This window comes from Sylvia atricapilla, chromosome 11 (assembly GCF_009819655.1).
Source record: "Sylvia atricapilla isolate bSylAtr1 chromosome 11, bSylAtr1.pri, whole genome shotgun sequence".
In the NCBI taxonomy this organism is placed as follows: Eukaryota; Metazoa; Chordata; class Aves; order Passeriformes; family Sylviidae; genus Sylvia; species Sylvia atricapilla.
Window position 1 is genome coordinate 6,949,540 of NC_089150.1, and position 18,459 is coordinate 6,967,998.

Genomic DNA, 18,459 nt, shown 5'->3' on the forward strand with positions numbered 1-18,459 from the left:
GCATAACAAGATGATTTTGAGAGGTTCAAGGCTGTCTAAGGTCTGCCCATGGGTTTAGCATGAGATGGAAAACTGACTATGGTGGGGAGTTAGTTTGGACTCTGGATGATGTGGCAAACCAGCATGAGAAGGTCCATTGGAAGACTATTGGAGTTGTTTCTGCTGTTGTTACTGTGCTTGTACCTTAACTCACTGCTGCATTGAGAATTAATGCGTCAGGTCTGTTCTACTTTCAGACAGGATATTTGTAGAGCGCACGAAAAATGTGATACTCTGGGTAAGGAAAACCTTTTCTTTGTCTTTTAATAACTGCTTTTTTTTAGTGACAATGTTAGTTACCTGTGCTGAACTATGAGTGACATTTCTTTTTCTATTCTAAACTTCTCTGTTCTCTCCTAGGTCTGGCAGAGCTGGGCACAGTCTGTGACCCATACAGGAGCTGTTCAATTAGTGAAGATAACGGACTGAGCACTGCTTTCACAATAGCACATGAACTTGGCCATGTGTATGTTTTATGTAAATACATTTACATTTAAATAGCCCAATATTTATGCTAACTTTGGCTTGCCAGCCAGGCTGGGAACTGGTACTAATTATTTCAGGGGAGAACAATATACTTGGCTAGAAGATGCACCACTGAGGTGGATGAAACTGTGGGGTGCTCTGGAGCCTACCTGAGAGCAGCAAAACCAGCAGAGCTATGTTTTGGGGAGGATGAATGACAGAGTACCATAAGCACCACCTAAGCAATGACATCTTGACCAAGCCATTGGAACTAGCCAGGATTTTGGGTAGAGGTGTGAAGTGCGTGAGTGGCTTGGAGAGGACCAGGGCAAGTGATACTGGCACACCTCAACTACCTCCTGGGACTGAAGTCTTCTCTGAGAGCAGGTCCTCAGCCTTGTCCCACAGCTCTGTGTGGTGCTTGTGAAGGCAGTGCAGCAGCCGTGTGTGAAGGAGGAACTTACACAGGGCATCTGGGAGCTGATGAGCTATATAAGTGAGCTTGATTCAGTTCTTCAACTGTTTCTTGTGCCGCTGGACATCCCCAGAAGGGATGCTGCCATTCACCTCCTCCAGTGGAAATTTCTTTCAAACTATTTTTGCTTTTTCCCACTGCTGAGATTTTTCTCACTGCTAAGCAGTCATGAGAAAAATCATCTTGGATCACGTAGTCCTTTACCCCTATTTACAACCTTAGACAGCTGATTCAGTCTCAAACCACCGCACGCCTGCTTTGCAGTGGAGGTCTGTAGGTGTGGGATGGATGAGTACTTGGGAACAGATCTCTCATTGTTCTAAACTGTTTTTCTTCATGGAGAGCTGGCTGAGAGAGTCTATTTTTAACCACAGTAGTATTTGTTTAAATGAGACTTCCTGACAGAAAGTCCCCAAAGTTTTGGTATTCCCCACACCTAACCTATGGCTTAATTCCTTCACTGATGCTGCCCTAGAGCAGCTGGAGGGGGGGTTAGCAGTGCTCCCGAGCAGGAAACACTCCTGCACTCTTTTTTTCAGAGAGCAGAGTGAAAAGATGGTTTGTTGGAGGTAATGGAATACAAACTCCACAGCCTTGGAACACAGGATCACACCAGGTCACTTCCCCTTCCCCACTTCAAACAGTGCAGTGCCTTAAGCCGCTCTGTCTCCATTAGCGAATTTACCACATTCTTCCAGGTGTCATGTGCTGCAAACTTCACTTTGGTTTCTGCTGATACCGATGCTTGCTGGCATTTTGTAAACCTGCCACATAAAGTATGGGAGCCAAGTCTATCCCTGGTGCAACTCTGCTTAGGCAGCAGTGTGGCTCAGGGTATTCAACTGCATTAGAAAATATTTTGCATCCAACACAGTATTGCCTGTGTGCATGAGGGTCTAATCAGTGGGCTCAAGTCGATCCAAATTCTTCAGAATTCCCTCAGATCAATTCTTGGATCTGTGATCCAAGTTCCAAAGTATTTGCCATTTTTTCAAAGGAGGGGCCAGACTCCAGCCTGTTTGCAGGTTAGCAGCCGTCAGCTGAAAAGGAAACTGCAGCTGGATTTACATCTTGCTCCAGGCTCCCTGGAGAACTTTACTGGCTAAATATATGCAGTCATGGACTGGAGAGCTTAGCAGGGTGCTGCACAGCTTTTTCCAGATGAGTGCTAGGAGCCCTGTTCATTAACACTTCTGAATTTATTATGAATATGTGTGTATTAATACTTTTATTCTGTAATATCTGTCAGCGGGGTGTTTAGGAAAAATTCTTGGGTTTGCTTGCATTTAGTTCACACTGTTGCCCTTGCTATGCTAAATACTTGATGTTTGCCTCTTAACTGACTCTACTTTTTGCTGCTCTTTTCCTCTTAGATTTAATATGCCACATGATGACAACCACAAGTGCAAGGAAGATGGAGGTAAAAATCAACAGCATGTCATGGCACCAACACTGAACTTCTACACCAATCCCTGGATGTGGTCAAAATGCAGTAGGAAATACATCACTGAATTTCTGGAGTAAGGCCTTGCATATGCATGTGTTGGGCTGTTTTCACATGTCCATGTGTCCCATGGAGTTCTTCAGTTAATTTGGAGTCCTAGTGTGCAGCGTTTGGAGGAAATCAGAGGGATTTGTGTGTGCACGCATCCTTTACATAGAGCAGGAATGCACCCCTGGCATCCAGTCCCTGCCAGTTCAGCCTCATGATAAGCTGGCAAGGACCAGCCTCTCAATGGGGAAGAATAAGTCTTCCCCCATGGATATTGCTTTTAAGGAATGTGTGTTCTCCTCAAACCTGAAGAATGACTTTTCCAAGCCTTGTGGCCCAGATACGGAGCTGTGTTTTAGAAGGCAGATTGAATCTGCCTTTCTGCTCCACAGGTCAAGATAAAGCCCTGGCACTAATCCTTGGTGGGAACACCGTTCCAGGAGCCCACGGGTCAGTTTGATGCATAGTGATTCGCCCATTTTGCTGTGATGCCTTCCCGTGTGTTGTGGTGTGCAACAGAATGAGAGCCATGATGGTGTTCTGGCAAATCCAGGAGCTCAGTCCCTTGGGCAGTTCTGCTAATCAGTGATTTTTCTTTCTGAATTCTTTATAAAAATGTCCCAGTGCTTGCTCAGCAACTAAATGCACACTCAGAAACGCTTTTGCCATGGTAGCTGTGCTGTGGTGGATGGTTGCTGTCACAGCACAGGGGTGGTGGTGTATGGGTAACACACCCTCCTGTGCTTGAGTTGGAATTAGCTCTTGTAGTGCTTGTTAAATACAGCAAATGTGGTGTGCAACTGCCCTAAGGCTAATTCAGGCAAACACTAGTGGGTTCTAATCTTACTGCCTCCTGTTTAACACCATTATTCTGGTTTCTGTTGCAGCACTGGTTATGGGGAGTGTTTGCTTGATGAACCTTCATCAAGAACTTACACATTGCCTCAGCAGCTCCCAGGGCTGATTTATGACGTCAACAAACAATGTGAGTTAATTTTTGGACCCGGATCCCAAGTGTGCCCCTATATGGTAAGTGAAATTTCACACCTTATTTTTCCTGGTTTTGCCAGAGCAAAATAAGGTCTCCTGGGGTTGGATGAATGGCAGACTCACAATCCATCAACTTACTGTCAAGCTTGTGAGTTAATGATAAATCCTAGGGGGATAATTTCATACAGGATCATCTGTCTGGTAAGGCATGTGGCACATATGTAATGTTTTGGTCTCTGCTATCACTTAAGCAGATGCAGTGTCGACGACTTTGGTGTATCAACGTCGATGGTGCTCACAAGGGATGTCGAACCCAACACACACCTTGGGCTGATGGGACTGAATGTGAGCCTGGAAAGGTCTGTAATACCTGGTGGTTTGTGCCTTGTGGCTCTATTTCCTTGGGCTAAGGCTGAGCATATCAGTCAAAACAATCTTACCCTAATGCCAGTTGTGTGGGGCACAGCTCTGACTGCACTGGTGGAAGCCCAAAGCAGCTCGATGTGTTTTAAAACTGGTGGTGCCTGGGACAGCTCCAGCCCAGATAACATGATTATAGTCAACTGCTTGGCATAACATTGTTTAAAGCAGATATTCCTTTTGGAGAGCTTATCTTTTAAATTAATGTCCTTGAGTGAACTTTTGAGCAAAACTTTTGCAAAGCTTCCCTAAGCTTTTGTTAGAAATTGCCTATGTGATGTAAGCAATTAGTAATTCTGTGCAACATAAATTTGTCAGCTGGCTTTTCATTTTGACAACTTCAGAGTAAAATATAGAATTGGTTGACATTTTCTGTATGGAACATTTTCAGCAGTAATTCATAGAAACTTTCCATTTCCATGTGCAATGTTAATTTTCAGCTAGCATTGTGGTTTCTAGGATAAGTGTTTAATTTTTAGTTGTTCGTATCTGTAGAAAAATAGTTGAGAGAGTTTTTCTTTTATTGAGATACTGAAACTTTTGAATAAAAATGCTAACTGATTCTTACCATTTGTGCCTGAACAAAAGTATTCTCCATCTGTGTCTAGCAAAAATAGTGTGATGTTATTCTCCATGGTATAGCTTAGAATTTTGCTTTTCTGGCTCTTAAGATCAGCATTAATAATAATAATGTTTTCTTTAGAAAGAGTGAAAGTTTTAAATCATAGTCTCTCGAATGTACTTTAATAAAAGTTCTGGATGCTATTTTAAATACAATTTTCCATACAGACTGTGGAACTCTTTGGAAATTTATCTTTTCATTCACGTGTCTTGAAAACTCAGTTGTTCAATGCCACTTGACTGATTTCCTTCAGGACAATGAGCATCATGTATCAATTTGCCTTCCTTTCTTAGGGAAAAGGATTTTTTTATGGCTGAGAATGTGCATTAGAGATGTAATTGAAATGTCTAATGTTTTTGTGTAAAATCCCCATTTTCAGTGTAGATATCTGCAGAGTCCCTGTGACTTGAGACCTTGTACCCTCAACTACTCTATTGGTGAGCTTGGGATCTGCTCACTGCTGAAAGATCAGCAGTAACTTTGAAAATCTCTTGAAATTCCAAAAATCTGGGCTGCAGCAAACCTGCACTTACCCTTGGATATGACCAGAGTGATGTGCAAACAGCAGCAGCTGAGCAGAACAGCACCCCCTCAGAGCCACCCCATGTCATGCAGTGTCCAGCTGCATGGCTCTTAATAAAGACCGTGTGAGCAAAAACATTTCAGGCCACAAATTTAGACAATCTGACAAGTTTAGACAAACTAGGCAAGTGTGATCTGAACGTCTCAGCTGAGAGCAGATGGACTCTTTAGAAAAGCTAATGCAGCCCACTTGTGTTCAGGCATTTAAATGTGTTCTCACCGAAGGGCTTTATGGAGTAATTTTTCCAACTGTGTTCATCTAATTCAAGCTTAAAGTTTGGATCATCATAAACTCTGTCCTGCTTGGTATTTACTTGGGCTTGTAAAGTGCTGAGGTGCAAGTGTGAAGTGCTTTTCTTTGGAATAAATTGCTGTTTTGGTGCTCTGCTGTGGCCAGGAGCCCTGTCAAACTGCTGCTTGCTGACTAATGCCTCAAGTCTGCATGTTTACAGCCCGTGCTGTATGGGTTGGCAGATGGAGAAAATACCATACCATTTTTTATGGAGGTATCTTTGGAAATAAGAGAGCTTGAATAGCTAAAAAAAAAGATCTAGCTAAAACTACTGGAATGCAGATTTAACTGGCTTCTAAATTTACTCTTAAATCAAGGGTATTAAAAAACATGGGAGTATTAACTTAAGCATATTTTGCATGTGAGGACACTGAATCTGATACTGCTAAATCAAGCCATAAGCCCAGCCCAGAGTCTGGCTTTGCTGGGTGATGGTTTTACCATGTTCCACAGAGCCAGCTCCTTGTTGGGTGGACATAAATCTCTGAAACAAGATAAAGGGGATTGTAACTTTGGGCCACTCTCGTTGTGATTTTCAGGGCTGTTTAAGGGATGGTAACAGAAGAGCAGACGAACAGTAATGATTTGTTTCTGCTGCCCTGTGGCAGCAGGTAGTGTGTGGATGGGAGCTGGATTTGGGGAATTATCTGGAACTCCAGTGGCAAGACAAAGGAAAGGAAAGTCTGCTGTAATGTTTTCCATCCCTGCCAGTGCTCTCCAGCTCCACTGTGTGTCTAAGATATTTTGAATTTGCTCCAGACAATCTGCCTTTTATTCTCTTCATTCTGTGAACTGTAAGCTTATAGGAAAGAGGACTCTGGCAGGCTTTTTAGTCTTTCTGCTGTATCTCAACATAGAAATTATTTTTAAAATACAAAAGACACAAAGGTTGCACAGCCAGACTGTTCACAGTATGGTTCCAAGAAGCACCATTGCGTTTTCATAAGGTAATCTTGCCTTTTATTTAAAACAGCTGCTCTTTTTCCCTGCTTTGCTGTACCATCAACTCCAACCCCCAAATTTTTCATAAAATCAATGGATGTAGATGACTTCCTGGTTAATACTCAACCATGGGATGGGAGACACATAGGTCGTGTCACGGTCTGTTAGCTGTGTTCATTCACTAGTTAGCTATTCAGTCATCTTCTCTGGGTCAGTGGTGCCAGGCATGACTCTGGTTAGATATTTAGCTGTGAGCATCAACATTGCTGTGAGAAGTTCTCCACTGGGACAGCACTGTTGGGTTGATGTCATGTATTTCTGTTGTTTAATGATAACTGTCAGACCTCTTTGAACCTGTATAGGAACCCCGACCTTCAGGTTTTCAACCTCTAAATGCCAGCAGGAGTTGTGTGTTGTAAGGGTTTGTCCTGCAGCAAAGAAACAGGCATTTCAGGCTGACTTTATTGCTGTCCTTTACTGTATCAGATGGGTTTTAGTCAGCTTTATCTGGGAAATCAGATCTTTAGATGAAGGCAAATCTAGGACATTTTGCAGCCTAGAGACCATGCTTGTCTCTGAGCAAACACCACATGCAGGACTCAAATTATAAGTTCTTCAGCTGTCCTGTAGGCCGTGTCCATGGGCAAATGCACCTGAGATCAACTTTCTTCATCAGCAAGGCTATGTAACAAGTCAGCCTTCATGGGCTAAAGGTGTCCCTTGTGCTGCAGAGCTGCTGTCCTGTGGGACACCATCATGGGATGCACAGCCCCATGACAGCTTGATTCTGCTGTTTTCCTAGATAGCATTATCCAAGGTAGTTCATGAAGGTGTCTGAAAAGGCAGGATGAGCTTGTAGTGTGTCTTAACACAACCTTGTTGTGCTGTTAGTGAAAGGGCTGGAAAAACATAGTGCATCAGCAAATTTGACTCTGTTCACATAAAGCTCATCAGATCTGAACAGCACCTGGTGCACAGAAATACTGCAAGGGAATATTTTAGTGATGGTCTCTATCTGTATTCTATAGCCTCTTCTAATCTGTGAGCAATCGGCAATGTTTGGGCTTCCCATAATTACAAAGATACAAAGATTTAGGCATCTGCATGTCTCTGGGTTTAAATCAACTCTAGCAAGCACTGTTCACTGAGAGGGGACATTTTTTCATCTACTCTGGTGAGGCCAGAAGGTGACTTTTCTCTAGACCTCACTTCTGCAGAAGTCTGTGTAGTCCATCTAGTAAACATAGGACACAATTTATACCATGAAAATAGGGTTGGGGGGCTTGCCAAGGTAACTTAATCCAGTTTTCCAAACAGAGAAAACAAGAGTCGTAGCTGGAATACAGAAGCACAGACTGAGTCTTGGCAAGTCCCATGTTATGTCTGAGTGTAAAAAAAAAAAAATAGGAATTGAGGAATTTTTTTTTTCTATTTTTGCCTTTTGGATTTGGGAGTTTTCTGCCTTGGGTAGCTGTGAGGGGGTTTGTGTTTTCCCTGGTGTTTCTGCTCATTGCCTGTCCCCTCCCCCTGACACAGCACAGTTTCTGCAACTCTCCAGAAAATCAGATAGAGCAGCTTTTTGAAAAGCCAATGCTGTGAGTTTGCTGTACTGCTTAGCACCAGTAAACAGGGAATATTCAGTGGTTTCTGTTGTCCTCAGTCTTCATCCCATTAATCATTCCATGGACTCAGCACCTTGCCTTCACTTTGCCATTTAAGGGTATGGACAAAGAAAAATATGGAGGTGGCAGACAAAATATAAAATAGTTCAGTTTTATTTGATCACAAAATCATTGTGTCTGGCTGAGAAATAAGCGAGGCTGAGTCTTGCTGCTCAGGCTGGTCACTGTCGGTCGCTCATAACGCAAAGCAGCACAGTCTCACCTTTGCCATGTCTGTCCTTCCCTGCAGCACTGCAGGTTTGGGATGTGTGTGCCCAAGGAGCGAGAGGCGCCGGTGACAGACGGAGCCTGGGGCACCTGGAGCCCCTTTGGGACCTGCTCGAGGACCTGCGGCGGCGGCATAAAGACGGCGATCCGGGAGTGCAACCGGCCCGAGTGAGTGCACTGGGGGCAGCTGACACAGGGGGCCACAGGGAAAAGCACTTTGGGTTGCCCCAATGGGCTGGCCCCAGTCCTTGTGGGCACCAAGGACAGGTAGCTCTGCCCTGGGGATGGGTGGTTTTGCCTGGCAAGAGTGAGGCAGGATCTGGTCATTGGTGTGTGGGTGAAATGCTCTAAAAAGGGATCCCTTCAACGATGAGGGATAAAAAGCTGATGCCTCCATGGGATTATTGCCTTCTGTTTTCCTGGAGGCGCAGCTGGGGTCTCACTTCCAGAGGTGTTTTTCTTTTCTCCAAAGCCATAATTCAGAAAGGAGTGAGAAAGGAAGGAACCTTCCTTTTTCACCATTTTACTCCTGCTTTGGTTGCTTTTGCAGCTGTTCCTACAGGCCTTTATAATAAAGTTTTCTACCGTTTTATTCCTGCTTTGTCTGGTTTTGCAGTTTGTGGCTGCTTTTGCAGCTGATCCTTTATACAGTTACATTTCAGCTGGTGCAGACTAGCCAAACCTCAGCAGAAATCTGTGCCCCATTAAAAAGTGGCACTCAAAAATGTTTGCTATCAGCCTGGAATGCAAAATCCTGCACCCTTTGAAACGGGAGGGAATTTTGCTGTGGGCTTCAAGGAGACAAATATGTAGCTGGTACAATAATAATAGCTTGAGCAACTGGTATGAAAGCAGCCTGTTTACGTAAATTGTGAATTGTGCTGGTTTCTGTTTAACTGCCTTGCAGAAGGAGTGGGCAGGAAGCTTTCTGGGGTTTTATTTGGGACTCAGATACAGAGAGGAGAGCGGTCTGTGGGGTCTTAAAAAGATTCCTATTTCTCATCACTGGTGTTGGATGGTTTATTGCCAAGGAAATTGCCACTAGGGATGTGCCAGTGGTAGTTTCATCACTGCTAATGGAAGTAGGGAGGGCTTATACCTATGACACTGGTGGTGTAGTAACAGGAGAAGCTGCTCTGCACAGCTGGGCAAGTGTCAAAAGTTGAGGCTGAGAGAGTAGGACACCAGCACGTTAATTAAAACAATGCTAAGAAAAACACAAGTGGGAAGAGCTCTCCTCTGGCTGTGCTGAGTCAGCACACTCCATATGGTCTTCTGTGCCCATGGAAAGACAAAAACAAAGCATCTTTCCAGCTCTGCTGCTGAAACTTTGGATGCTGTCAGCAAGAGGTATTCCTGTCTTCTCAGAGGCGTCTATTCAGAGTGATTGCTTTTTGTGATAGAAAATCTCCTTTATCCTAAAGGCTAACCAAGGGATTTGAAATTCTATCTTCCCTGATAGCTTGTGGTTTGTATCCTGGTGCTTCAGTAGGTGTATTGCTGTGGCTGGGATTTGCAAAAGCACCTAAACACACTCGGCGCCAAGCTGCCCAAGAAATCCTTATGACTGATTGTGGTTATTTTCCAGACCCCCTTTCCTGAGCCTTGGGCTGGCCTCTCTTCTCCAGCCCCTCACAAGGTCTCTGCTAGGAGTAGTCTGTCCTGGTACCATCCACAGAGCTTTCCACTGATTGTTGGTTTGTGCCTGTAATTTGGCACCGCAGTGTGAGCTTCCACCACCTGTGTCCCCATTATCGTGGGGCTGCTAAAACGGTGCAAATGGATGAGATGAGGCCCCGATGGATACTCTCTTGCCTTTTCCCCTCCTCAAAGTACTTTAAAAAGAGACTGTTTCTCCTCTGTTGTAGGATGCAGCAAATGCAACCCAGATACCTCCAGTAAGGTCTGAAATAATTATCAGTAAATCTTTTCTGTTCAAAGATAGCTTAACTTTTTAAAATGTTTTCTGTGCATGATGATCTAGGGTGGAATCTTGCATCCAGTAAAAAATTGTGTTAAATCTGGTGTTGAAAATTACATCCATTGCCTCCATGATACAGAAAGCAAGGCTGCAGCTCCTGCCTTTCTTTGTAGAGTGCTCTGATGAATGTCCTGCAGGGGTCTAGGAAGAGAGCTGTAAGCCTCTGGAAGGGCAACAGACTGTTTTGACATACTCTGAAGGAATGTGTTTGCTAACCAGACCAGACCCTTCCCACTGCGATTGCCCACATGGGAATTTGTGCCTGGCTGGTGGACAAAGCCCATGGCTGCAGTGCATCATCAGAGGGTCTGTGGTGCAAGCCCTGGTTTTCAAAGAAAGACATGTTGCAGAATTATGGAAAGGCCTATTTGATAAGATGTCAATACCAGAAGCCCTGTTTTCAGGAATGGCTTTTTGGATGGGGAAGTGCTCTGGATGTGAGTCAGATCACATTTGCATTTTAGTCCATCACAGAAGTATCCACCTGTGCTGAAAACTGTCTGAGCCTGACGTGTAAACACACATACAGAAAACTGCTAGCCACCAACCAATTCCCAGTCCTAGGGCTTCCTGGAAAGTGTGGAAGGATATTTCAAACTGTTGTGTGCACACTGGAGCTTCACAGATTTTTCTGCAGTGACACATGAGCACAGGTACATGGGCAAATGTGCAGATGAACACATGTGGCCTGCAGTTAATTCTCCTGGGGCTTTTCCTTGTGCCAACCTCAGTGCTCCCTGACAGAGCTGTTGCCCGTGGAGCCAGGTGCAAAGCACCCTCAAAACAGCACTTCATGGCAGGGTGTTGTACTTGGTGCTTCTGGACTGCTGGGAGCTGGGTGCTGCCTCAAAATCTGCGAGTGAGAATGCTCAGGGTGATGGATTAAGCATCATTTATTTCAGAACTGTTTGGGTGGGAGTGGGGATGAGACCCCATCATTCCCTGGGCCTGAGAGTTTCTGGGCTGCTGGGAGGAGTGCAGTGGGTCTGGGGTGTGTGCAGGAGCTTGTCAGGAGAATGATACTGGATTGAAAGTGGGTCCACACTGGCTGTCAATTGGTCAAGCAGATGATTCAGAGAGAAGGAATATGGAAGCAAAAGAACAAGGCTTCTATGCATGTACTGCTTTCCCTTCTGCGGTATGTAGGTTTTGATCCATGAAAATATTACCCAGAATGAAGTATGCTGTATTTCTTCATGACACTGAAAATCGATGTTATATGAGGGTGACTTATTTTTCAGGGTCAGCTCTTTCTGTCCCTCAGATTCTGTGAGCAGCAATGCTGGTTAAAAACACTCTGAAACTGTCAGGAGAGTGTGGAGCTGTTTTTAAATGTCAGAAGTGTGAGTGTGATTCGGCCCCCAGCACTGCCTGCAAGGAGATTTACTGCCCTGGTTACAAAGCTGACAGTTTGCAACATGGTGGCAAGCTTTAGCATCCTTCAGTTTGTGGTGTGTCCATGTGTCAGTGTTGTATCAATCTCAGGGGTCATGTCTAGAGAAGAGAAGACGAAATAGTAGCTTGGGACGTTTGGATTTTATCAGATATACCTTTAAATATTTTTTTCTGCATGTTCTCCATATTCTCCTTAACTAAATAGTTAAGAGTTTCATTTTAGTTAAATTGACTTATATTGGAAGCAATGTGGTTGCCATAAAAATGTTATAATTGCGTTTCTTTAAAAAAATTAATGCCTGCTTAAAGGTTTGTATAACTCAGGGGCTTTGTCAAACTGCAACAGTCCTGCAGAGGTACAAATGCTTCTGAAGTGAAAATGCTGGATCCTGTTAATTCCCCCATGAATGACTCAGACTCACCCAGGTCTGGAGCGTGCTGCTGCCATGATAAAGAAGTTTCCCTGTGTGCTGTGTAGTAAGATGGTTGAGATGTCCCTTTGTAGCTAGAGGTAGCTCATGTCCCTGCATGGGAATAGTCCATGGGATGGGCTCTGGTATTGGGAAACCCCCAGCAATTGCCATTGTGCCTGCAAGGCAAAGAGGAGTTTGGGCTGTGTCTGAAGGGGCTGCTGTGCTGGGATAGCCCTGGAGCTGTCCCAAGTGCAATCAAGTAAGTTCTTTGAAGTTGCTTGTCACAACAAGGTTGACAACAGGTTAAATCAGTAAAAAACAGGTTTAGACTTACTCCTCCTCTAGGAACTGTAAAGATGTAAAATCAATTTGTAATCAGGAACCTGCAAATGGGCATTGTGCAGTTGCTTGAGCTTTTTATTACTTGTACTTGCTTAATTGCAAACACCAGAAACCTTTATGAATGACAGGCATTTCACTTCCAGATGGCATGTGAGAACTGCCCTCAGAGCAGGTAGAGCTGCTGTTTGTAGCTATTGCTTAGGGCTGTGCCTGAGGACATATCATACCCCGTGGCATTTAGGATAGTTCTAGAGGGGTCTGCACCACAGCAGTGATGATCCCAGTGACTGGAGGATGCTGGCAGGAAAAATGTGTGTAAGTGGTGGTGCTCAGCATCTCACCTGCAGCTGCTCAAGGAGGCAACTCCTTCTGCCAAACCTGTGAGCATCCCTGGTGTGTGCTGATGGGGTGGTGGGAAGTCTGCTTGCCTTTCCTGGTTTGGCAGGCAGTCTTTTGGCAAGGGCAAGCTGTTCTGTGCTTCTGTCTCTCATTTGTTTCACAAGAACTCTGCTACTTGAGTCACAACAAATTTTCAAGCAGAAGAGTGGAAAATTGTTATTTGTGGGAGAAAAGGCACTGCTGGGCTTCCTGGGTGGTGGAAGTGTAGAGATGCTAAAAAATTCTGTTCAGCTGCAGGAAATTGTTGGCTCACGTGTGTAGAGACCATTGTGCATGTGCAGGGGGTGCAGTCCCTTTTGTTAGAGGTGCTGGCTGCATGCAACATGGAGATCTCATGGTGAGCATCTTTGTTCTGAGGGAAGGGGTGGTTCCCATTTATCACTCATTCATCTGCGTCTTGAAGGGTTCTCCAAGTGTGCAAACCTTGTGTTTGTTCCTTCCCAACCAAGCTCCAAGGGAAGGAGCATTCTGCCAGCATTCCTGGGGCACTGATGGGTGCCTGGTCCCCAGGCAAGGCAGAGCTGATCCTGAAGAACAGCCCTGGAAGGCAGGAGTTGTGGGTGCCAGGATGTTGGAGCCTGGCAAGTCGCTCCTCTGATTGCACTTCTTTCCTAGTGAAGGTACTCATTTTTCAGGGGATAGGTAGAGGATGTAGGTTTGGTGGCTGTTTTGATGTGCAGCTCATTCTTGCACCACTGCTGGCAGCAGATGGAATGGGAGAGGCTCTTTCAGTCCCCAGAGTGATGTTGTCTGGGAAAGGCTTCATCTACACATGAGAAAAGTAGTTTTATGACTACAGCTCTGAATCTGTGAATCAGGAAATTTAAGATGATAGCTTCTCCTAGGTTTATCCACTGGGTTTTATGTGGCTTGGATGGAATCTCTCTTCCCAGTTTTTACCAATGTCATCCTGCTATAAAATGGGAGTAAGCTTTTTATTGGCCATCTTTGGTGCTTTCTGGAATATATGGAGGTAAAAAAGTTATTTCAAAGTGCTTGGTGTTACCGTTTCTAACATTTGGGGCTAGAAATCCTGAAGAACTAAGTGCTGCCTGACCTTTCAGCCTCTGCAGAGAAGGAAGCCTTTTTTTCTGTAATGTTTAGTTATTTGCAACCCACTGGATCCAAGACAAATTGTCAGACACTAAATCCATAGGACTGATGGGGCTGTAAAGAGACATGGGCCTGAGGGGGATCTTGCAGTATGAAAATAAATCCTCAGGTGGGGGAGAAGATGCTGCTCTTTCTGGTTTATCTCACTACCATGGCATCCATCAGAAAGCAAATATTCTCTTTTTCATGCATTTTTATTGCATATGTGGGTTTTTTTGTTAGACATCAGCATAGCATTTCCTGCTTGTCAACCGTGGATATTAATTAAAGATAAGCACAAAGACTGAGCTCACATAATGGTGTTGCAAATCCTGACTGTACTGAGCAGGTTGCAGAATTGCAATTCCACCTCGTTTCCAGCCTGGTGTTGTCTCTGCAGACCCAAAAACGGTGGGAAATACTGCGTGGGTCGCCGCATGAAGTTTAAATCCTGCAACACGGAGCCGTGCTCAAAGCTGAAGAAGGATTTCCGGGACGAGCAGTGCGCCGACTTTGATGGGAAGCACTTCAACATCAACGGGCTGCCCACGAATGTGCGCTGGGTTCCCAAATACAGCGGCAGTAAGTGGCTGGGGGGATGCAGATCCTGCCTGCTGGATCGCTGCCTGGGGCTGAGGATGTTCAGATAACGTGCTCCTGGTGTCCCTCCCTCCCCCTGCAGTCCTGATGAAGGATCGGTGCAAGCTGTTCTGCCGGGTGGCGGGGAACACAGCCTACTACCAGCTGCGGGACCGGGTCATCGACGGGACGCCCTGCGGCCCCGACACCAACGACATCTGCGTGCAGGGCCTCTGCCGGGTAATCGCTGTCCTCCTCTGCACCACGGTTCTCTAGGGCAGGCTGGCGCTTCTGCACCGTGCTCCAGACAGCTCTCAGCACGTCCTCGTCACTCAGAGGATGCCAGCAGTGTCTGCAGGCTCTGAAAGCCCCAAATGGTCTGAAACGTGTGTCAGCCTCCAGGTCTGCCCAAGAGTCCCGCATGGAATCATAGGATCATTTAGGTTGGAAAAGACCTTTGAGGTCAAGTCCAGCCATTAACTCAGCACTGTCAAGCCCACCACTAAACCATGTCCCCAAGTGCCATATCTAGATGTCTTCTAATACCACTAGGGAGGGTGACTCCCACCACTGCCCGGAGCACCCTGCTCCAGTGTTTGACAACCTTTTTGGTGAAGAAATATTTCCTAATATCAAATCTAAACTTTCCCTGTTGAACATGAGGCTGTTTTCTCTTGTCCTGTTGCTTGTTACCTGTGAAAAGAGCCTGACCACCACCTGGCCCAAACTTCCTTTCAGGTAGTTTTAGAGAGTGAGGAAGTATTTCCTGAGCCTCTGTTTCTCCAGTCTGAGCTTCCCAGCCCCCTCAGCCAGTCCTCATCTTACTCTAGACCATTCACCAGCTCTTCTTGGGACACACTCAGTTGGAAGATGTTTGCACATCTGCCCTAAGTTACTGAGGGCTGTGGAGTCTCAGCCTAAATCCCAGTGTTGCTTCCCTCTGTGCTTGCCCCAGTTCTTCCTGATCAGACCCCAGAGCCCTACATTTCCATTCACAATTGTTCTTTCACACTTTTCTTTATAGGAACCTTTATGCATTACTTGGTGCAGACAGTTGTTCTGATTCTTGCTTTGTAAAAAAGCCTTTTGTTGTAAAACCTTGTGGGATGGCCACACTGTAAATCAGTGGAAAAATGTGGGGAAGCAAACCAGTTTATCTCACAGCAGCCTTTTGCATACACAGCTTTTGTGTGCCTTAATTAGGAGATTTGTCAATGCTGTTCTAGTCTGTATTTGCTCAATCTGTTTTTTTTTTTTCAATTTTTCTCTTAAAGCAAGCTGGATGTGATCATGTGCTGAATTCAAAAGCAAGAAGAGATAAATGTGGTGTTTGTGGTGGGGATAATTCTTCATGCAAAACTGTTGCAGGCACATTTAACACGGTGCATTATGGTAAGAATCTGTTGCTAAAAACTTTATAGTGAAAAATGTGTGTCTATAAAAGCCATTATGACACTTAATCTACAAAAACACTGATGTAAAACACAAAATCCTTCTAGCTATAGTATATTCCATTTTATAACTATTTATGCTATCCCTAAATGAAAAGTATCAGCTTGTGTAATGTGAGGTAACTTTGCTCATTTCCCTTCCCCTGTAGAAAACAAATCAAATGCCTGTGTAATAGCCTTTACTTTCTGTTGAATCTTTCCTAGGTTATAACGTTGTGGTTCGCATCCCAGCTGGTGCCACTAATATTGATGTGCGTCAGCACAGTTACTCAGGGAAACCAGAGGATGACAACTACCTGGGTGAGTTGTACTCCTTATTTCACTCCAGAAATCTGCTTGGTTGTCTGGTTGTTGTGATATATCTACTGGCAGCTCTCCACTAGGGAGGTTGAAGAATTCATGTTTTCTTGGTGAGAATTTTTCTCTGTCTGCCAAACATTCAGCCTTATCTTCTTTATTTTTTTTTTGTTCGTACCATCCTAGATGCAAAGTTTGGGAGGTTCACCAATTATAAAAAATACTCCCTTAGGGTATATCTTGGGCTGTGAAGGATTGTTGAGCCTGGGTGGGAGCTGAGGGAAAAAAGCTAGGAACTAATCAGGATTCTGAGCTCTGCTGGAGTCTCCTCACTGCAACTTCATCTCTGCTGTCACCATGCTTTGGGTGGTGCCATGTCCTGAAAGATGTTTGTGTAAACACATACAAAGAGAAATTATTTTCAGTTCTTCTGAGAATAATAATTCTGATTTCACTTAGATTGAGGCCTTCTTGTTCTTGCCTGATAGTGACATGTAACTGTAAAGAAATACCCTGCACTAAAGATATTGGTTTGATTTAAACCTAACAGTAACTTTGCCTTTGCTATTGGACTTTCATAGTTGCTGTTTTCTCTAATCTGTGGCTTTGTCTATAGAGGCAGATGAAAATGCTTGTGGTGCTGTGTTCCCCACTCTGCTACATGCACATGTATACTGTTAGCATGGCCATGAGTGTCTTTTCCACCGTGATCACTAATCCACCCCATAGATAGTTCTGTTTGGGTTCACTAGCAGAGATAATACAAATAAACATCATGACTAGTCTTACTAATGTTACACTTGTCAGTTGAAGGCTGATTTTGCCATTAAGTCTTGTTTGGGGTCTCTCAGAGTCTCTGAGCCTTCTCTTCTGCACACCTTGTGCCTTGCACCACCAGCTGTGTTCGAATAGCACAGGGTCCTTCCTGTACTTATATCTTTGAACAGAACACTTCATCTTGTTCTATCTCACCAAATTTCTGTAACTAGGTATGTTAAAAAGGGGAGCTGGCTGGTGGCCCCTAGCCCATAAAAGGTAAAAGTACTAGTTTGAGTACAAGTACCAGAGACTACCATGCACCAAAGGGAAGCAATTCTGACAGCCTTGGCTGTTGCTCTGAAATGCCATCCATGTGGCTGGACCCTTCATTGAGGCAAAAAGTTGAGGTGGTGCAGCATGAATGCACATCAGCACCAAAAAAAGGTTACTGAGGTCTCAGAGTTTTGTCTTGGAGGAGGAAGCCAAATTTTATTTTTCCTCTTCCCTGGAAAAAACAATCCTCCCTATGTTGTGTCTATTCAAACTGGTTCACCCCAAAAGGAGCCCCCAACTTCTCAGCTCTTCTTGGAGGGCCTTTAATCTTCTTGGGAAACAATGAAGTCAAATCTTCTTTAATGTTGCTTTAATATTGCTGGGAGATCATCTCTTCACATTAGGCCTGACTGGAAGCAAATGAGAAGTGTGCATGTGTCCACTTACTTTGCAGCTCACTGAGTGTGAAATCTCAGGCCCTCAGTTACTGTGAACCTTGCAGTGGCTTAACAATTTAGGAAGAATTTAATGTTGTCATCAAGTCCGAGATGTACCTACTGTTACAGAAGATATACTAAAAGAGGAGGAATCCTTTAATAGGTTTTACTACTGCCTAATAACATTAAAACCTCCAAAGTGTGAAACCTGGTTGAATGTAGCCTCTGCTTTGTGAGGTTTTTTCCATCTATGTCTGTTTGCTACTGAGCAGTGTTTTGCTTCATTATCTCTCCTCATTTGTTGGAAAAACCTTCCCTTTGGTGTTTTGGTGTTTAGATTTTTCAGTACAGGGGCTTTTTAGTAACGTAGCTGTGATGGGTGAAATGATGGGGAAACTAACTTAGGAAATTAGCTACATAATCGCATTAGTGTGAAGTTGTGCAGCAGACTGCTGCTTTCAGGAAACTGTTCCTTTTATAAAGCATTTAGGCTTTAAGCCTCCAGTGCTCTCACATACCTTGAGATTTGGAATAATAAAAAGTATGGGGGGAAGAGGGAGAGGGAGACAAAGGGGGAGATACTGACCAAACTCCCTGTAATTATCTACTAGAAAATTATGTTTAGGTAATTAAGCTGCGTACATTTACCCTAAGAACACACCTGGAAATATCAGGGAAGCCACCCTACCCACACAGCTAATGAAAAGGTTTGGGCAGGATTATTTCTGTGGTATATGTGGGGATGCAGCCTATGTGTGCTCCTTGCAGCAGCCAGCCCAGAATGTCTTTTGAATATCTCTGCATTGGGTTTTGGATGAACTGTTTAGCAACAA

General features: G+C 44.4%; 1 protein-coding gene across 4 annotated transcripts in view; it reads left to right on the forward strand.

Annotated features, from left to right (window-relative positions):
• ADAMTS9 (ADAM metallopeptidase with thrombospondin type 1 motif 9) overlaps positions 1 to 18,459 on the forward strand; it is a 79,702-nt gene that overhangs the window by 16,205 nt on the left and 45,038 nt on the right. For 3 of the 4 annotated variants that reach the window (XM_066327253.1, XM_066327255.1, XM_066327256.1), the window contains exons 7-16: positions 237 to 277; positions 400 to 505; positions 2,353 to 2,499; positions 3,359 to 3,500; positions 3,713 to 3,820; positions 8,231 to 8,376; positions 14,231 to 14,412; positions 14,513 to 14,649; positions 15,684 to 15,801; positions 16,065 to 16,160. In XM_066327253.1, the coding sequence (XP_066183350.1) occupies positions 237 to 277; positions 400 to 505; positions 2,353 to 2,499; positions 3,359 to 3,500; positions 3,713 to 3,820; positions 8,231 to 8,376; positions 14,231 to 14,412; positions 14,513 to 14,649; positions 15,684 to 15,801; positions 16,065 to 16,160 (1,223 nt within the window). The remainder of the gene's footprint in view (positions 1 to 236; positions 278 to 399; positions 506 to 2,352; positions 2,500 to 3,358; positions 3,501 to 3,712; positions 3,821 to 8,230; positions 8,377 to 14,230; positions 14,413 to 14,512; positions 14,650 to 15,683; positions 15,802 to 16,064; positions 16,161 to 18,459) is intronic. The other variant, XM_066327254.1, reaches the window with a different exon arrangement.